We start from the raw sequence: 16415 nt of genomic DNA on the forward strand, positions 1-16415 counted from the left end.
CTTACCCTGGAAGACATACAAAATACACGGAATGTACAAAACATTAGGAACACCTTAATATTGAGTTGCACCCCCTTTTGCCCTCAGAACAGCCTCAATTTGCCGGCGCATGGACTCTACAAGGTGTCGAAAGCGTTCCACAGGGATGCTGGCCCATGTTGACTCTAATGCTTCTCACAATTGTTTCAAGATGGCTGGTTGTCCTTTGGATGGTGGACCATTCTTGATACACACGGGAAAGTGGTGAGCATGAAAAACCCAGCAGCTTTGCAGTTCTTACATGCATTGAACCATTTTTGTTGTTGTCATTTAGCAGACTCCAGAGCGACTTACAGTTAGTGCATTCATCTTAATAAGATAGCTAGGTGGGACAACCACATATCTCAGTCATAGTAAGTACTGTACATTTTCCCTCTAAAGAACACTGTAAAACTTGATTGTTGTTTTGACAGTATTATACAATAAAGCTAACAGTAAAATACAGTTATTTACAGTAAATTGCTGCAAATGGCAATGCACTCTAGGTGATTTTACGCGTAAACAGTAAATGACACCGTCAATTCCAAAGAAACTTTGGCTTAAAGGTCTGAGCAGCCATTCTGATTGGTACGTAAAATAAGCCTTTTGAATGACTAAAACATCACCCAAAATTTTTTTTTTCCAGATAAAAATGCTCAAAATCGGACAAAAATGACTTTTTCTCTCATGTCAAATTACCAGTAAGTCTGAAAAGATACACTGAGTGGACGGGGAACTAGTAGACTGAGTGGACGGGGAACTAGTAAACTGAGTGGACGGGGAACTAGTAGGCTGAGTGGGCGGGGAACTAGTAGACTGAGTGGACGGGGAACTAGTAGACTGAGTGGACGGGGAACTAGTAGACTGAGTGGACGGGGAACTAGTAGACTGAGTGGGCGGGGAACTAGTAGGCTGAGTGGACGGGGAACTAGTAGACTGAGTGGACGGGGAAGTAGTAAACTGAGTGGACGGGGAACTAGTAGGCTGAGTGGACGGGGAACTAGTAGACTGAGTGGACGGGGAACTAGTAGACTGAGTGGACGGGGAACTAGTAGACTGAGTGGGCGGGGAACTAGTAGGCTGAGTGGACGGGGAACTAGTAGACTGAGTGGACGGGGAACTAGTAAACTGAGTGGACGGGGAACTAGTAGACTGAGTGGACGGGGAACTAGTAGACTGAGTGGACGGGGAACTAGTAGACTGAGTGGACGGGGAACTAGTAGACTGAGTGGACGGGGAGCTAGTAGGCTGAGTGGACGGGGAACTAGTAGACTGAGTGGACGGGGAACTAGTAGACTGAGTGGACGGGGAACTAGTAGACTGAGTGGACGGGGAACTAGTAGACTGAGTGGACGGGGAACTAGTAGACTGAGTGGACGGGGAACTAGTAGACTGAGTGGACGGGGAGCTAGTTGGCTGAGTGGACGGGGAACTAGTAGGCTGAGTGGGCGGGGAGCTAGTAGGCTGAGTGGACGGGGAACTTACTGTGACACACTTCAAACAGGTCCGCCAGGCACCTACTACCATACCCGTTCAAAGGCACTTACATCTTTTGTCTTGCCCATTCACCCCTAACCATTCGATATTAAACTGATTATGGCAGAAGGCCACGTATGGCATTAGTCATGTAAACCCCTTACTCTGGTTATCCTAATCGGTGTAAGGTCAAAATCAAAGTAAGCATACGGCGATTAAAACAACTGGTTTTCTGAGCAATCTTTCTAATTATTAGCGGTGTATTTGATCTGAGCATGTGCCAGCACCGGTAGCGCAAGCCTCCATCTTAAACGCGAGTGAAGTGAGTTGTTAAAAACGGAAAGTATGCATCTTATAAATAGCTTTCACACACAAACTTTGTGTCCCGAACTCAGAATATAATAGTCTTCTCAAAAATAACATGGTTACTGTGGTAGAACGTTTATTTTGATTGGCTATTTTCTGCATTCATCAAAAGTCCCATCAGGTAGCCTGACTTCAGATGTGTCCATGTAAACAGGATCATTAGGGAAATTGGTATTCTTGCAAAGCATGTAAACGTTTTAAGCAAACTACTATATTAACCTGACTATCCACAATAATCATATTATTTTGTGCATGTCACCGCACTTCATGTCTCAATTGTCTCCAATCCTTCTTTAACCCGTCTCCTCCCCTTCATCTACACTGATCTGAAGTGGATTTAACAGGTGACATCAATAAGGGATCATGGCTTTCACCTGGATTCACCTGGTCAGTCTATGTCATGGAAAGAGCATGTGTTCCTAATGTTTTGTACACAAAGGTTTTGTACACTCAAATTGGATCAGCTTAAAACAAGGCTGTTTTAAGCTGATCCACTTAAGTCAGTACCATGAGACTGCACCATCTATGAGTCAGTCTGAGCGCTCTATTCAATCTGTTTCGCTGAAGATTGCACTATAGAAAGCTCATTTCCGATTGAGCGGCATAGCGTGAATACAATCTCCTTTAAAGCCGGAACATTGCCTTTAAATGTCAATCACGCTGTAACGCTGAACTTGATACGCTGATATGTATTGTATAGAACCCAAACAAATATTTCCAGTTCTTTCCCAGGGGACTGAATTTCAAGTCACTGTAAAGTGGCAGACTTCAAAGTGTGCACTACAAAGCACAGGACGGTAGTAGGTTCAAAGGTGTTGTCGATTTAAACAACCTAAACAACACCCACCTCAATAGGCCTCAAGTAAAACCCTTCCTTTGGCTCACTAAAGGTTCAAACGCTTTTCTTTTTTCAAGTTTAATTGAGTCTTCCATTGTCATTAACCATATCAAAGAGTACAAACTCACAATCCCGTAGCATTCTCCCCTTGGAGATTTCAGTTTCAGTTATCTATGCGAAGAACATCTCAAATTTGTATGAATGTGACGTTTATGGTTTAGTCATGCGAGGAGGTGTGTGCACGTCTGCATTACATCCTGTAGTTTTCCTTCAGATTTACAGTGAAACATGACTGAACTGGCTTGGTGCCTCAAGGCCATACAGAGTCAAGTACTTCCTAAATAACCTAAAGTTCACATAAAGCAGCGAAAATAGCCATATTACTTTGTCTGGAGTAACTCAACTGCTCTGCAATATGAGCCTCTCACAGTTTTTCTTTTAATGTATCAAAAATATCCTTCACTTTGAATTACCCCCTGTATATAGCCTCGCAATAGTTCTTTTTACTGCCGCTCTTTAATTATTTGTTACTTTATTCTCTTGACTTTTTTTTAAAGGTATTTTCTTAAAACTGCATTGTTGGTGAAGGGCGTGTATAAAGTAAGCATTTCACTGTAAGGTCTACAGACCTGTTGGTTTCAGCCCATGTGACAAATACAATTTGATTTGAGCTACAAGCCGGAGAAAGGAGAAGCCGAGATCTGTTGAAATCGTTTTCTGTGTGGATAAATGTGTGCTGAGAAACACCTCTGTATAGTGTGCCCCAATGTACTGCAATTGGCCCAAGACCTGCTTTCCCGTTCCCTGAGCCTAACTTCTGACCATTTAGCATGTATAAAATGACTGGTTCAAACTGACCATGTCATCCACCCTGTTAACGGCTGTTTGCCCTGAACAATATATCAACACTGTAATAATATGTCGGTAATAATGTATAATTGTAGACACGCCTATAACTAACCTCTCTCTTTCAGCTGCAGGTAGCAGTTAAACTGGTCTAGGTATGCGTATCTGTGTGTGATCACAACAGGAACAGTTTTTTTTATGGCTTGGCCGAGAGATGGAAACTAATAGGGGGTAATGTGGCAATGTATGCAGTGCAGAATTAATCATAGAGACTGAACAGACCACTATACGTTCAGTTGGATGCAACCATATGTAACCTACTGCCCGTGTATACAACTTTAACTGTGTGTAACTGCCCCTGAATACACAGTATTAAGAGTGGATGTGCCACGTGACAAAAAGGGAACCATAAACTATGGTAGCCTAGTGGTTAGAGTATTGGACTAGTAACCGGAAGGTTGCAAGTTCAAACCCCTGAGCTGACAAGGTACAAATCTGTCGTTCTGCCCCTGAACAGGCAGTTAACCCACTGTTCCTAGGCCATCATTGAAAATAAGAATTTGTTCCTAACTGACTTGCCTGGTTAAATAAAGGTTAAAAAAATATATAAAAATACGCCTCAGAGAGTTTCACAAACTCTTAAGAGGCCAATGAAAAATGTTCAACTTGATCTTACAGTGATATTGATTTCCTGTTCTCAAGAAAGACTGTTGGAATGGTGTGCGTGTGTCTGAGGGAGTGCCTGTATGTGTGAGTGCATTGGTGAGTGTGTCTAGGATATCTGATCAGATATGTGTGTATTTGCTGGTGTGTGTGTGACTGATGGGATCTCCTTGTCCTCCTACTTAAGTGCTTTAGCCACGGCTGAGTAGGCGATGTGTATCTCTGTGTCGTTGGGGCAGGTAGAGGAGAACTCCTCGTGGGCGTACGCAGCATCCAGGTACCGCCACAGGTTGGAGAGAGACTTGGGGATGGAGAAAGTGCGATACTTCAGACACACCACCTTCGGGTTAGACAGAGAGAAACTATTTTTACATCATCCTGTAAAAATAGTTGTTATTCATACATCTCTACATGCATAGTTCTAATGGTGCTTATAGTGTTCATAGTGTAATCTGTACTTTCTGGCTTTTAGCTTCAGTGTGTAAATTCTGCGTCAATATATTTAGTCTGTATATTCTGCTTATTGTCCGTCTGTATATTCTGTTTATTGTGGCAGCACCATTTCACTGAGTCAATTCTTGTACATGCAAATGTATTTGGTGAATTACAGTGATTCTGAATACACGTGGCCACTGAATAACCAAACAAAAAGTAACATACAAAAAAGCTAAGACAAGAAAGGTAACCGTTATAGCCAATAAATATAATTGCGCGTTTGTAGTCCAAACAATAATGATCAAAAGGCCCATTGGATCTGCCTGAACACTAATGCTAATATGTGAATATGTCCTTGTGATCTTACTTTGCAGTTTTCACTGAAGTTATTACTGTACATGTGGGAACATTTAACAAACAAGTGGTCCACCAACCACAATTAATATGATTTGATTATAGACCTCACGCTAGGCCACAAGCAGGGCTTAAACAAAGGATTACCTTGACAATGTTCAGCTTGGGAAGCAAGTTGCAGTCGGCCAGAGTGAGGACCTGCCCATCCAGGAAGGGACGGGAGGAGGAAGTGACATCATCAGCGCTATTCTCGTCAATCTCGTCAGGAAGTGGGGAGCCAAGGTATTTGTCTAGCTTATTCAGTGCCTTGAGCAAGCCTTTCTCTAGGTCTGACCATGCAGAGAACACACAAAGTACAACACATGGATTAAGACTGAAACGCGTACATAAACTGTAGTACGAGTAAAGGTAAAGCTCCTCAGTAGTATCAAGCAAGCAAAGCCTTCATTGAGCTCCCTGTGATTAGACTGAAACAAACCTCTGAAAGAAGGAATTGAATGTGCTGCACCATGAATGTCATGTTTGTCATTTATTATCATGTCTTGTCCCTGTGCTCCCCATGCTATTCGTTTCCCTCTGCTGGTCTTATTTGGTTCTTTCCCTCCTTCTATCCCTCTCTCTCCCCCTCCCTCTCTCACTCTCTCGCTCTCTCTTCTCTCTATCGTTCCGTTCCTGCTCCCAGCTGTTCCTATTCCCCTAATCATCATTTAGTCTTCCCACACCTGTTCCCGATCCTTTCCCCTGATTAGAGTCCCTATTTATTCCTTTGTGATCCGTTCCTGTCCCGTCGGTTCCTTGTATTGTATTCACCATGCTGTGATTGCGTTTCGCCCTGTCCTGTCGTGTTTTTGCTGTGATTGTGTATCGCCCTGTCCTGTCGTGTTTTTTTGCCTTCATCAGATGCTGCGTGTGAGCAGGTGTCTCTGTCGACTACGGCCTGCGCCTACCCGAAGCGACCTGCAGTCTGTGGCCGCTTCTCCAGTTATTTCCCTTCTACAAGTCTAGAGGATTTCTGTTATTCCCTGTTTGGACTTAAATAAACTCTGTTTCTGTTAAGTCGCTTTTGGGTCCTCTTTCACCTGCATGACAGAAGGAACCGACCAAGGAATGGACCCAGCGACTACAGACGCTCGTTACACTGCCGTCAGGATCCAAGGAGCCATGCTCGGCAGACACGAGCAGGAATTGTCTGCTGCTCGCCATGCCGTGGAGAACCTGGCCGCTCAGGTTTCCGACCTCTCTGGACAGTTCCAGAGTCTACGTCTCGTGCCACCTGTTACTTCCTGGCCTGCCGAGCCTCCAGAACCTAGGGTTAATAACCCACCTTGCTACTCCGGGCAGCCCACTGAGTGTCGCTCCTTTCTCACGCAGTGTGAGATTGTGTTCTCTCTCCAACCCAACACATACTCTAGAGAGAGAGCTCGGGTTGCTTACGTCATTTCACTCCTTACTGGCCGGGCTCGAGAATGGGGCACAGCTATCTGGGAGGCAAGGGCTGATTGCTCTAACAAATTCCAGAACTTTAAAGAGGAGATGATTCGGGTTTTTGACCGTTCAGTTTTTGGTAGGGAGGCTTCTAGGGCCCTGGCTTCCTTATGCCAAGGTGAACGGTCCATAACGGATTATTCTATTGAGTTTCGCACTCTTGCTGCCTCTAGTGAGTGGAACGAGCCGGCGCTGCTCGCTCGTTTTCTGGAGGGACTCCACGCAGTGGTTAAGGATGAGATTCTCTCCCGGGAGGTTCCATCAGATGTGGATTCTTTGATTGCTCTCGCCATCCGCATAGAACGACGGGTAGATCTTCGTCACCGGGCTCGTGGAAGAGAGCTCGCATCAACGGTGTTTCCCTGCTCCGCATCGCAACCATCTCCCTCCTCTGGCTTTGAGACTGAGCCCATGCAGCTGGGAGGGATTCGCATCTCGAATAAGGAGAGGGAATGGAGGATCACCAACCGCCTGTGCCTCTATTGCGGAGTTGCTGGACATTTTGTTAATTCATGTCCAGTAAGAGGCCAGAGCCCATCAGTAAGCGGAGGGCTACTGGTGAGCGCTACTACTCAGGTCCCTTCATCTAGATCTTGTACTACTATGTCGGTCCATCTACGCTGGACCGGTTCGGGTGCTACATGCAGTGCTTTGATTGACTCTGGGGCTGAGGGTTGTTTCATGGACGAAGCATGGGCTCGGAAACATAACATTCCTTTCAGACCGTTAGACAGGCCTACGCCCATGTTTGCCTTAGATGGTAGTCATCTTCCCAGTATCAAATTTGAGACACTACCTTTAACTCTCACAGTATCTGGTAACCACAGTGAGACTATTTCTTTTTGATTTTCCGTTCACCGTTTACACCTGTTGTTTTGGGTCATCCCTGGCTTGTATGTCATAATCCTTCTATTAATTGGTCTAGTAATTCTATCCTATCCTGGAACGTTTCTTGTCATGTGAAGTGTTTAATGTCTGCCATCCCTCCCGTTTCTTCTGTCCCTACTTCTCAGGAGGAACCTGGCGATTTGACAGGAGTGCCGGAGGAATATCATGATCTGCGCACGGTCTTCAGTCGGTCCCGAGCCAACTCCCTTCCTCCTCACCGGTCGTATGATTGTAGTATTGATCTCCTTCCGGGGACCACTCCTCCTCGAGGTAGACTATACTCTCTGTCGGCTCCCGAACGTAAGGCTCTCGAGGATTATTTGTCTGTGTCTCTTGACGCCGGTACCATAGTGCCTTCTTCTTCTCCGGCCGGGGCGGGGTTCTTTTTGTTAAAAGAAGGACGGTACTCTGCGCCCCTGCGTGGATTATCGAGGGCTGAATGACATAACGGTTAAGAATCGTTATCCGCTTCCCCTTATGTCATCAGCCTTCGAGATTCTGCAGGGAGCCAGGTGCTTTACTAAGTTGGACCTTCGTAACGCTTACCATCTCGTGCGCATCAGAGAGGGGGACGAGTGGAAAACGGCGTTTAACACTCCGTTAGGGCATTTTGAGTACCGGGTTCTGCCGTTCGGTCTCGCCAATGCGCCAGCTGTTTTTCAGGCATTAGTTAATGATGTTCTGAGAGACATGCTGAACATTTTTGTTTTTGTCTATCTTGACGATATCCTGATTTTTTCTCCGTCACTCGAGATTCATGTTCAGCACGTTCGACGTGTTCTACAGCGCCTTTTAGAGAATTGTCTCTACGTAAAGGCTGAGAAGTGCTCTTTTCATGTCTCCTCCGTTACTTTTCTCGGTTCCGTTATTTCCGCTGAAGGCATTCAGATGGATTCCGCTAAGGTCCAAGCTGTCAGTGATTGGCCCGTTCCAAGGTCACGTGTCGAGTTGCAGCGCTTTTTAGGTTTCGCTAATTTCTATCGGCGTTTCATTCGTAATTTCGGTCAAGTTGCTGCCCCTCTCACAGCTCTTACTTCTGTCAAGACGTGTTTTAAGTGGTCCGGTTCCGCCCAGGGAGCTTTTGATCTTCTAAAAGAACGTTTTACGTCCGCTCCTATCCTCGTTACTCCTGACGTCACTAGACAATTCATTGTCGAGGTTGACGCTTCAGAGGTAGGCGTGGGAGCCATCCTATCCCAGCGCTTCCAGTCTGACGATAAGGTTCATCCTTGCGCTTATTTTTCTCATCGCCTGTCGCCATCTGAGCGCAACTATGATGTGGGTAACCGTGAACTGCTCGCCATCCGCTTAGCCCTAGGCGAATGGCGACAGTGGTTGGAGGGGGCGACCGTTCCTTTTGTCGTTTGGACAGACCATAAGAACCTTGAGTACATCCGTTCTGCCAAACGACTTAATGCCCGTCAAGCTCGTTGGGCGTTGTTTTTCGCTCGTTTCGAGTTTGTGATTTCTTACCGTCCGGGTAGCAAGAACACCAAGCCTGATGCCTTATCCCGTCTGTTTAGTTCTTCTGTGGCTTCTACTGATCCCGAGGGGATTCTTCCTTATGGGCGTGTTGTCGGGTTAACAGTCTGGGGAATTGAAAGACAGGTTAAGCAAGCACTCACGCACACTGCGTCGCCGCGCGCTTGTCCTAGTAACCTCCTTTTCGTTCCTGTTTCCACTCGTCTGGCTGTTCTTCAGTGGGCTCACTCTGCCAAGTTAGCTGGTCATCCCGGTGTTCGAGGCACTCTTGCGTCTATTCGCCAGCGCTTTTGGTGGCCGACTCAGGAGCGTGACACGCGCCGTTTCGTGGCTGCTTGTTCGGACTGCGCGCAGACTAAGTCGGGTAACTCTCCTCCTGCCGGTCGTCTCAGACCGCTCCCATTCCTTCTCGACCATGGTCTCACATTGCCTTAGACTTCATTACCGGTCTGCCTTTGTCTGCGGGGAAGACTGTGATTCTGACGGTTGTCGATAGGTTCTCTAAGGCGGCACATTTCATTCCCCTCGCTAAACTTCCTTCCGCTAAGGAGACGGCACAAATCATTATTGAGAATGTATTCAGAATTCATGGCCTCCCGTTAGACGCCGTTTCAGACAGAGGCCCGCAATTCACGTCACAGTTTTGGAGGGAGTTCTGTCGTTTGATTGGTGCGTCCGTCAGTCTCTCTTCCGGGTTTCATCCCCAGTCTAACGGTCAAGCAGAGAGGGCCAATCAGACGATTGGTCGCATACTACGCAGCCTTTCTTTCAGAAACCCTGCGTCTTGGGCAGAACAGCTCCCCTGGGCAGAATACGCTCACAATTCGCTTCCTTCGTCTGCTACCGGGTTATCTCCGTTTCAGAGTAGTCTGGGTTACCAGCCTCCTCTGTTCTCATCCCAGCTTGCCGAGTCCAGCGTTCCCTCCGCTCAAGCGTTTGTCCAATGTTGTGAGCGCACCTGGAGGAGGGTGAGGTCTGCACTTTGCCGTTACAGGGCACAGACGGTGAGAGCCGCCAATAAACGCAGGATTAAGAGTCCAAGGTATTGTTGCGGCCAGAGAGTGTGGCTTTCCACTCGCAACCTTCCTCTTACGACAGCTTCTCGTAAGTTGACTCCGCGGTTCATTGGTCCGTTCCGTGTCTCCCAGGTCGTCAATCCTGTCGCTGTGCGACTGCTTCTTCCGCGACATCTTCGTCGCGTCCATCCTGTCTTCCATGTCTCCTGTGTTAAGCCCTTTCTTCGCACCCCGTTCGTCTTCCCTCCCCCCTCCCGTCCTTGTCGAGCGCACCTATTTACAAGGTACATAAGATCATGGACATGCGTTCTCGGGGACGGGGTCACCAATACCTAGTGGATTGGGAGGGTTACGGTCCTGAGGAGAGGAGTTGGGTTCCGTCTCGGGACGTGCTGGACCGTTCACTCATCGATGATTTCCTCCGTTGCCGCCAGGATTCCTCCTCGAGTGCGCCAGGAGGCGCTCGGTGAGTGGGGGGTACTGTCATGTTTGTCATTTATTATCATGTCTTGTCCCTGTGCTCCCCATGCTATTCGTTTCCCTCTGCTGGTCTTATTTGGTTCTTTCCCTCCTTCTATCCCTCTCTCTCCCCCTCCCTCTCTCACTCTCTCGCTCTCTCTTCTCTCTATCGTTCCGTTCCTGCTCCCAGCTGTTCCTATTCCCCTAATCATCATTTAGTCTTCCCACACCTGTTCCCGATCCTTTCCCCTGATTAGAGTCCCTATTTATTCCTTTGTGATCCGTTCCTGTCCCGTCGGTTCCTTGTATTGTATTCACCATGCTGTGATTGCGTTTCGCCCTGTCCTGTCGTGTTTTTGCTGTGATTGTGTATCGCCCTGTCCTGTCGTGTTTTTTTTGCCTTCATCAGATGCTGCGTGTGAGCAGGTGTCTCTGTCGACTACGGCCTGCGCCTACCCGAAGCGACCTGCAGTCTGTGGCCGCTTCTCCAGTTATTTCCCTTCTACAAGTCTAGAGGATTTCTGTTATTCCCTGTTTGGACTTAAATAAACTCTGTTTCTGTTAAGTCGCTTTTGGGTCCTCTTTCACCTGCATGACAATGAAACAATATGACTCATAGAAATATAATTACTTTTCTATATATATGGTGCATCCGGAAAGTATTCAGACATACCCGTGGTATACGGCCTGATATACCACAGCTGTCAGCCAATCAGCATTCATGGGTGAACAACCCAGTTTATAAATAAAAAATATTCCTCATCAATCTAAAAACAATACCCCATAATGACCAAGCAAAAACAGGTTTATATAAACATTTGCAAATGTATTAAAAATAAAAAACAGAAATACCTTATTTACGTAAGTATTCAGACCCTTTTCTATGAGACTCAAAATTGAGCTAAGGTGCATCCTGTTTCCAATGATCATCCTTGAGATGGTTCTACAACTTGATTGGCGTCCACCTGTGGGAAATTCAATTTTTTGGACATGATTTGGAAAGGCACACACCTGTCTTTATGAGGTCCCACAGTTGACAGTGCATGTCAGAACAAAAACCAAGTCATGAGGTCGAAGGAATTGTCCATAGAGCTCCGAGACAAGATTATGTCGAGGCACAGATCTGGGGAAGGGTACCAAATAATTTCTGCAGCATTGAAAGTCCCCAAGAACACAGTGGCCTCCATCATTTTTAAATGGAAGACGTTTTGAACCACCAAGACTCTTTCTAGAGCTGGCTTCCCAGCCAAACTGAACAATCGGGGGAGAAAGGCTTTGGTCAGGGAGGTCACCAAGAACCCGATGGTCACTCTGACAGAGATCCAGAGTTCCTCTGTGGAGATGGGAGAACCTTCCAGAAGGACAACCATCCCTGCAGCACTTCACCAATCAGAACTTTATGGTAGAGTGGTCAGACGGATGCCACTCCTCAGTAAAAGGCACATGACAGCCCACTTGGAGATTCTCTGGTCTGATGAATTCAAGATTGAACTCTTTGGCCTGAATGCCAAGCATCACATCTGGAGGAAACCTGGCACCATACCTGCGGTGAAGCATGCTGTGGGATGTTTACCAGCGGCAGGGACTGGGAGACTAGTCAGGATTGAAGTAAAGATAAACGAGCAAAGTACAGGGAGAACATTGATGAAAACCTGCTCCAGAGCGCTCAGGACCTCAGACTGGGGCAAAGGTTCACCTTACAACAGGACAATGACCCTAAGCACACAGCCAAGACAACGCAGGAGTGGCTTCGGGACAAGTCTCTGCATGTCCTTGAGTGACCCAGCCAGAGCCCGGACATGAACCCAATCGAACATGTCTGGAGAGACCTGAAAATAGCTGTGCAGCAACGCTTACCATTCAACCTCACAGTTTTGAGAGGATATGCAGAGAAGAATGGGAGAAACTCCCCAAATACAGGTGTGCCAAGCTTGTATCATCATACCCAAGAAGACTTGAGGCTGATATTTCTGCCAAAGGTGCTTCAACAAAGTCCTGAGTAAAGAGTCTGAATACTTATGTGAATGGAATACTTACATTTTTCACGTTTCTAAAAACCTGTGTTTGCTTTGTCATTATGGGATATTGTGCGTAGATTGATGAGGGGGAAAAAACAATTGGATACATTTTAGAATAAGGCAGTAACGTAACAAAATGTGGAAAAAGTCAGGGGGTCTGAATACTGTCCAAATGCCCTGTATGCTAATATCATTACAACATTATTTGAATCAAAACAAAATACATAGTTTCAAGGATTTGAGGCACAGTTGTAAATTGTTGAACTAGAGTCATTTAAAATGTCCTTTTGAATCTTTGCACATGACAATTGCTTATCTGAGTAGAGCGTGAAAGAGCTGCTAAAAATACAAGACAACATGCAACCGCTTTGTGAAGAGACGCCAATCTCAGAGATGCCAAGCTCAGAGCATAATGCCATTAACAAAGACATTCCCTGCTGTTTTGGAAAACAGAGACAGATTGTGGGAGCTTCTTGCAGGTGCTTGTGATGATACCAGTGTTGCAATATTTTTTCCATGGAAAAAATGAAAACACGAAGCAGGCCAAACTCTTTGGTCATTTAAAAACCTGATGTACAGTATATAAAATATTGTATGCTATAGCTTGGAAAACAAATCAGTGTGTCTCTCGATGACAACATAATTATGTTTGTTTACAATATTAGGGTTCCGAAATTCCAATCGTGGTACTGGTATCGTCCCGGCCCTAGTGCTTGCTAGCATGCAACAATGTTGTTGTACATGAAGGGTCGGGCTCAGTTCATCCTGATTTGTCATTGTCACTCACTGTCATTGAGCTGGGGGTTTGAATTCTTGATGTAGGCTGAGAACTTGGAGAACACGTCTAGGCCGGCTGTGTTAGACTCAGGGTTCCTGGAAGCCAGGCGGGGGTATCTGTGGGAGGGGGTTGGGGAGGCATAAAACATGTCAGTCAGTGAGGTATCACGAGGAAAACATATTGTCTTCCCGAGAGGAACATAAATACGAATGTTAAAAATATAAAGTATCAAAAGCCTTCATGCGTGTACATAAACGATCAACAATACTCGACAGAGTCAAACAACAGATACAAATGATTCTTCAACACAACAACGGCACATGTAACATAGATGTGGAAGGGTATGAAACTTTGCTCGATACAAAGTAGCAACATAACTGTCTGATGGTATGATCAGAGGATGGATAGAAGGATAAAATGATGGAAGGAGTGATTACTGTGGAGGGGACAGGTTCTCCTCCAGGAACTCTTCTATCTTGTTGGTGTCGGTTTTCACCTCCGTCCCGTAGAGCAGGAAGGGGGGCTGAGCACCAGGGGCCAGGTCCTTAAGGATCTCTGGTTTCCTATCAAGAGACAGAAAATGACAGAGGAACAAACAGGAATGCTCTTTAAGTATTTGTTACTTTTGTTTCTTATTTTCTTGTATTTTTCTTAAAACTGCATTGTCGGTTAAGGTCTTGTAAGTAAGCATTTCACTGTAAGGTCTACTACACCTGTTGTATTCGGCGTTTGTGACAAATCAAATTTGATTTGCAACATTGACAGAATTACAGGGAGTGAGAAAGAGGTAGAAGGTAGAGACATATGAGCGTATGTGAATGTGAAAAATGTATACGTTTGTGACAAAAAAAAAGATTTAATTCTTACTATGCTGAACAAAAATATAAAACACAACATGCAACAATGACAAAGATTTGACTGAGTTACAGTTCATATAAGGAAATCAGTCAAATGAAATAAATTCATTAGGCCCTAATCTATGGATTTCACATGACTGGGCAGCGGTGCAGTCACCCCCTGGGGAGCCAGGCCCATCCAATCAGAATGAGTTTTTCCCCACAAAAGTTTTTTTTATTGCAGTCAGAAATACTCCTCAGCCCCCCGTCACAAGGTGCACCTGTGTAATGATCATGTTGTTCAATCAGCTTCTTGATATGCCACACCAGTCAGGTGGATGGATTATATCGGCAAAAGAGAAATGCTCATTAATAGGGATTTAAACAAATTTGTGCATAAAATGAGCTTTTTGTGCGTATGGAACATTCCCCAATTTTTTATTTCAGCTCATGAAACATGGGACCAACATGTTACATGTTGCGTTTATACTTCTGTTCGGTGTACAATGGGTTCAAGGGTACAAGACGGTGTATAAAGACAGATCGTAGCTTAGACATGTGCAAATGTAATATCAATGTATATGTAACATAAATAGGCATTAGACCTCTTCATGTCCACGGTGGTGACGTTGAAAGTGACTCCTTTGAGCCACAGCACCATGAAGAGGCGCTGGGAGAATGGACAGTTGCCAATGCTCTGGCCATCACTGCCTGCCTAGAATGGGGTAGAAGTCCTTATATTATGGTCATTCTTCCAAACAAGAATACAGAAGATCGATAGGGGAAGTCAAACAAGGGAACACATGGTTTTAGATGAATTCTAAACAGAAATATTGCCCACATAAGCAAAATAATTTTGAAATGTACTTGGCTTCGATGTAACATGTAAGGTGAGTGAGAATGGAATTGACAATAATGTGTGTAGTTCAAATGTTTTCATAGAAGGAATTAAACGGTTTTACTCAAATATACAATGCAATGTGTGAAAGAGTAGGGACTGTGGGTCTCTTGAAATTAGAATGGTGGGGAAATGGACAAGTCAGCATTTTAAGCTGCTACCAGAAGAACATATTTTATACATGAACAAAAAAAAGTTACACATTACATATTCACACAGAGAAATCATTATAGGCCATGAAGGACCACGAGAGCAGGAAAAAACATTTTTATATTGGATCATTTCCTCCGAATGACCACACCCCTGGGCAGCTCTGGCCAGTTGACTAAATATAGATTAAGGAGCCTATGTGGCATATGTATTATCTTAATGTACATTTAATAAGATTAGTACATTTTCTGGCCATTCAACTGAAGTGCCAAATGGAGTGCAGCAATAGGCATAGCTTCTGTTAATAAATAGCCTAATGTAATTCCATCTTATTAAATATAGGCTATTGCCTACTATGAAAGCCATTAGACCTTCTCTAGGCATTCAGTCTTTGAACAAATTCCACAAAGGACCAGTGACAACAGTTGACTTTACTCACCGATAGCTAATCTTGTTTTAGAAATGCTTGGGCCATTTTATGATGTTTCAGTAAAATAGACGACACTGTAGGCTACCACACAGTGACATGTTGATAGCGTAAAGTAATGGCGCATTGTTTACAAAGTAACTTGTCCAAGATATGATTGTGCATGTCAGAGCAGAATGGATTTGATGATGTCGCTTACCTTCACAAAAAGTTCAACTTGAAGTCTATTTTCGTCACTCATCTTTTTTGTTTCAAGTGTTGTCGCTGGAACTGGGAGACCTAAAGGTGACACAGGGCAGTTTAGTTTTGGGAGGGGAAACAACTGTCAATGTGCAGTATTACACACATTTTTTTATAGGCCTATTGGGTTCATTTCAATAATACACAGAAACCCGGTGTCGACCAAGGGCTTGACCGCACCATCTGCTATGACAAGACATATTATGTAGTTTATATAAACGAATACAAAACAAACATCAGAAAATAAGGTCTTACTGTAAACCGTTATGACTTAATAGCAACCTTCCAAGAGATTTGGTTGAGTGAGAATGTAGTCTAAATTGTAACAAATGTATGATTTCCTTACCTCGCTCACGTTCTGTGTGGGACTTGCAGTAAACGTCTTGTCAGTTTCCCCTCCCTCGGTGTCGCTCGCTACACACTCATTCCTCCATTTCCTGATGGTGGAAGCCAACACTCATCTAGCAACGAGTGATGTTAACCGAGCCGACTCAACTCCACCGATTGTGTGTGTACGTGAGAGATATGTGGAAAAGAGAGGGGCGAAGAAGGGAAGGTGTAATGACATGTTCCCAACTATTCCGTTAGTCTATAGTAGGTCATCTATGCAATTTGGGTTATGAAATAAAAAAGAAGCCTACACAACGTGGAAGGAATTGCACCTGTACTAGCCCAAAGACCGGCAGACCGCGATATTGAGTGGTTTCATCTTGTTAATGCAGCCTACTGTACATGAATATAT

General features: G+C 45.0%; 1 protein-coding gene across 1 annotated transcript; it reads right to left on the reverse strand.

The window, feature by feature from the left end:
- Window positions 1-2885: 2885 nt before the first annotated feature.
- On the reverse strand, window positions 2886-16415 carry LOC124013084 (chloride intracellular channel protein 1-like). The gene is made up of 7 exons (XM_046327234.1): window positions 16020-16415; window positions 15633-15712; window positions 14564-14673; window positions 13560-13685; window positions 13132-13238; window positions 5144-5325; window positions 2886-4547 (listed from the first exon to the last, which is right to left on the reverse strand). Exons 2-7 carry the CDS (start codon window positions 15672-15674, stop codon window positions 4386-4388), a joined length of 729 nt encoding a protein of 242 aa, XP_046183190.1. The 5' UTR covers window positions 15675-15712; window positions 16020-16415; the 3' UTR covers window positions 2886-4385.

The sequence above is a fragment of the Oncorhynchus gorbuscha genome, linkage group LG24, assembly GCF_021184085.1.
Source record: "Oncorhynchus gorbuscha isolate QuinsamMale2020 ecotype Even-year linkage group LG24, OgorEven_v1.0, whole genome shotgun sequence".
Classification (NCBI taxonomy): Eukaryota; Metazoa; Chordata; class Actinopteri; order Salmoniformes; family Salmonidae; genus Oncorhynchus; species Oncorhynchus gorbuscha.

Bases quoted from the DNA above. Each gene is read 5' to 3' on its own strand.
- LOC124013084 (XM_046327234.1), bottom strand. From the start codon at position 15,674: ATGAGTGACGAAAATAGACTTCAAGTTGAACTTTTTGTGAAG. The intron at 14,674-15,632 runs GTAAGCGACATC...ACCCCATTCTAG, and splicing joins AAGTTGAACTTTTTGTGAAG to GCAGGCAGTGATGGCCAGAG. The intron at 5,326-13,131 runs GTGAGTGACAAT...CTGCATGGTCAG, and splicing joins AAACCCCCAGCTCAATGACA to ACCTAGAGAAAGGCTTGCTC.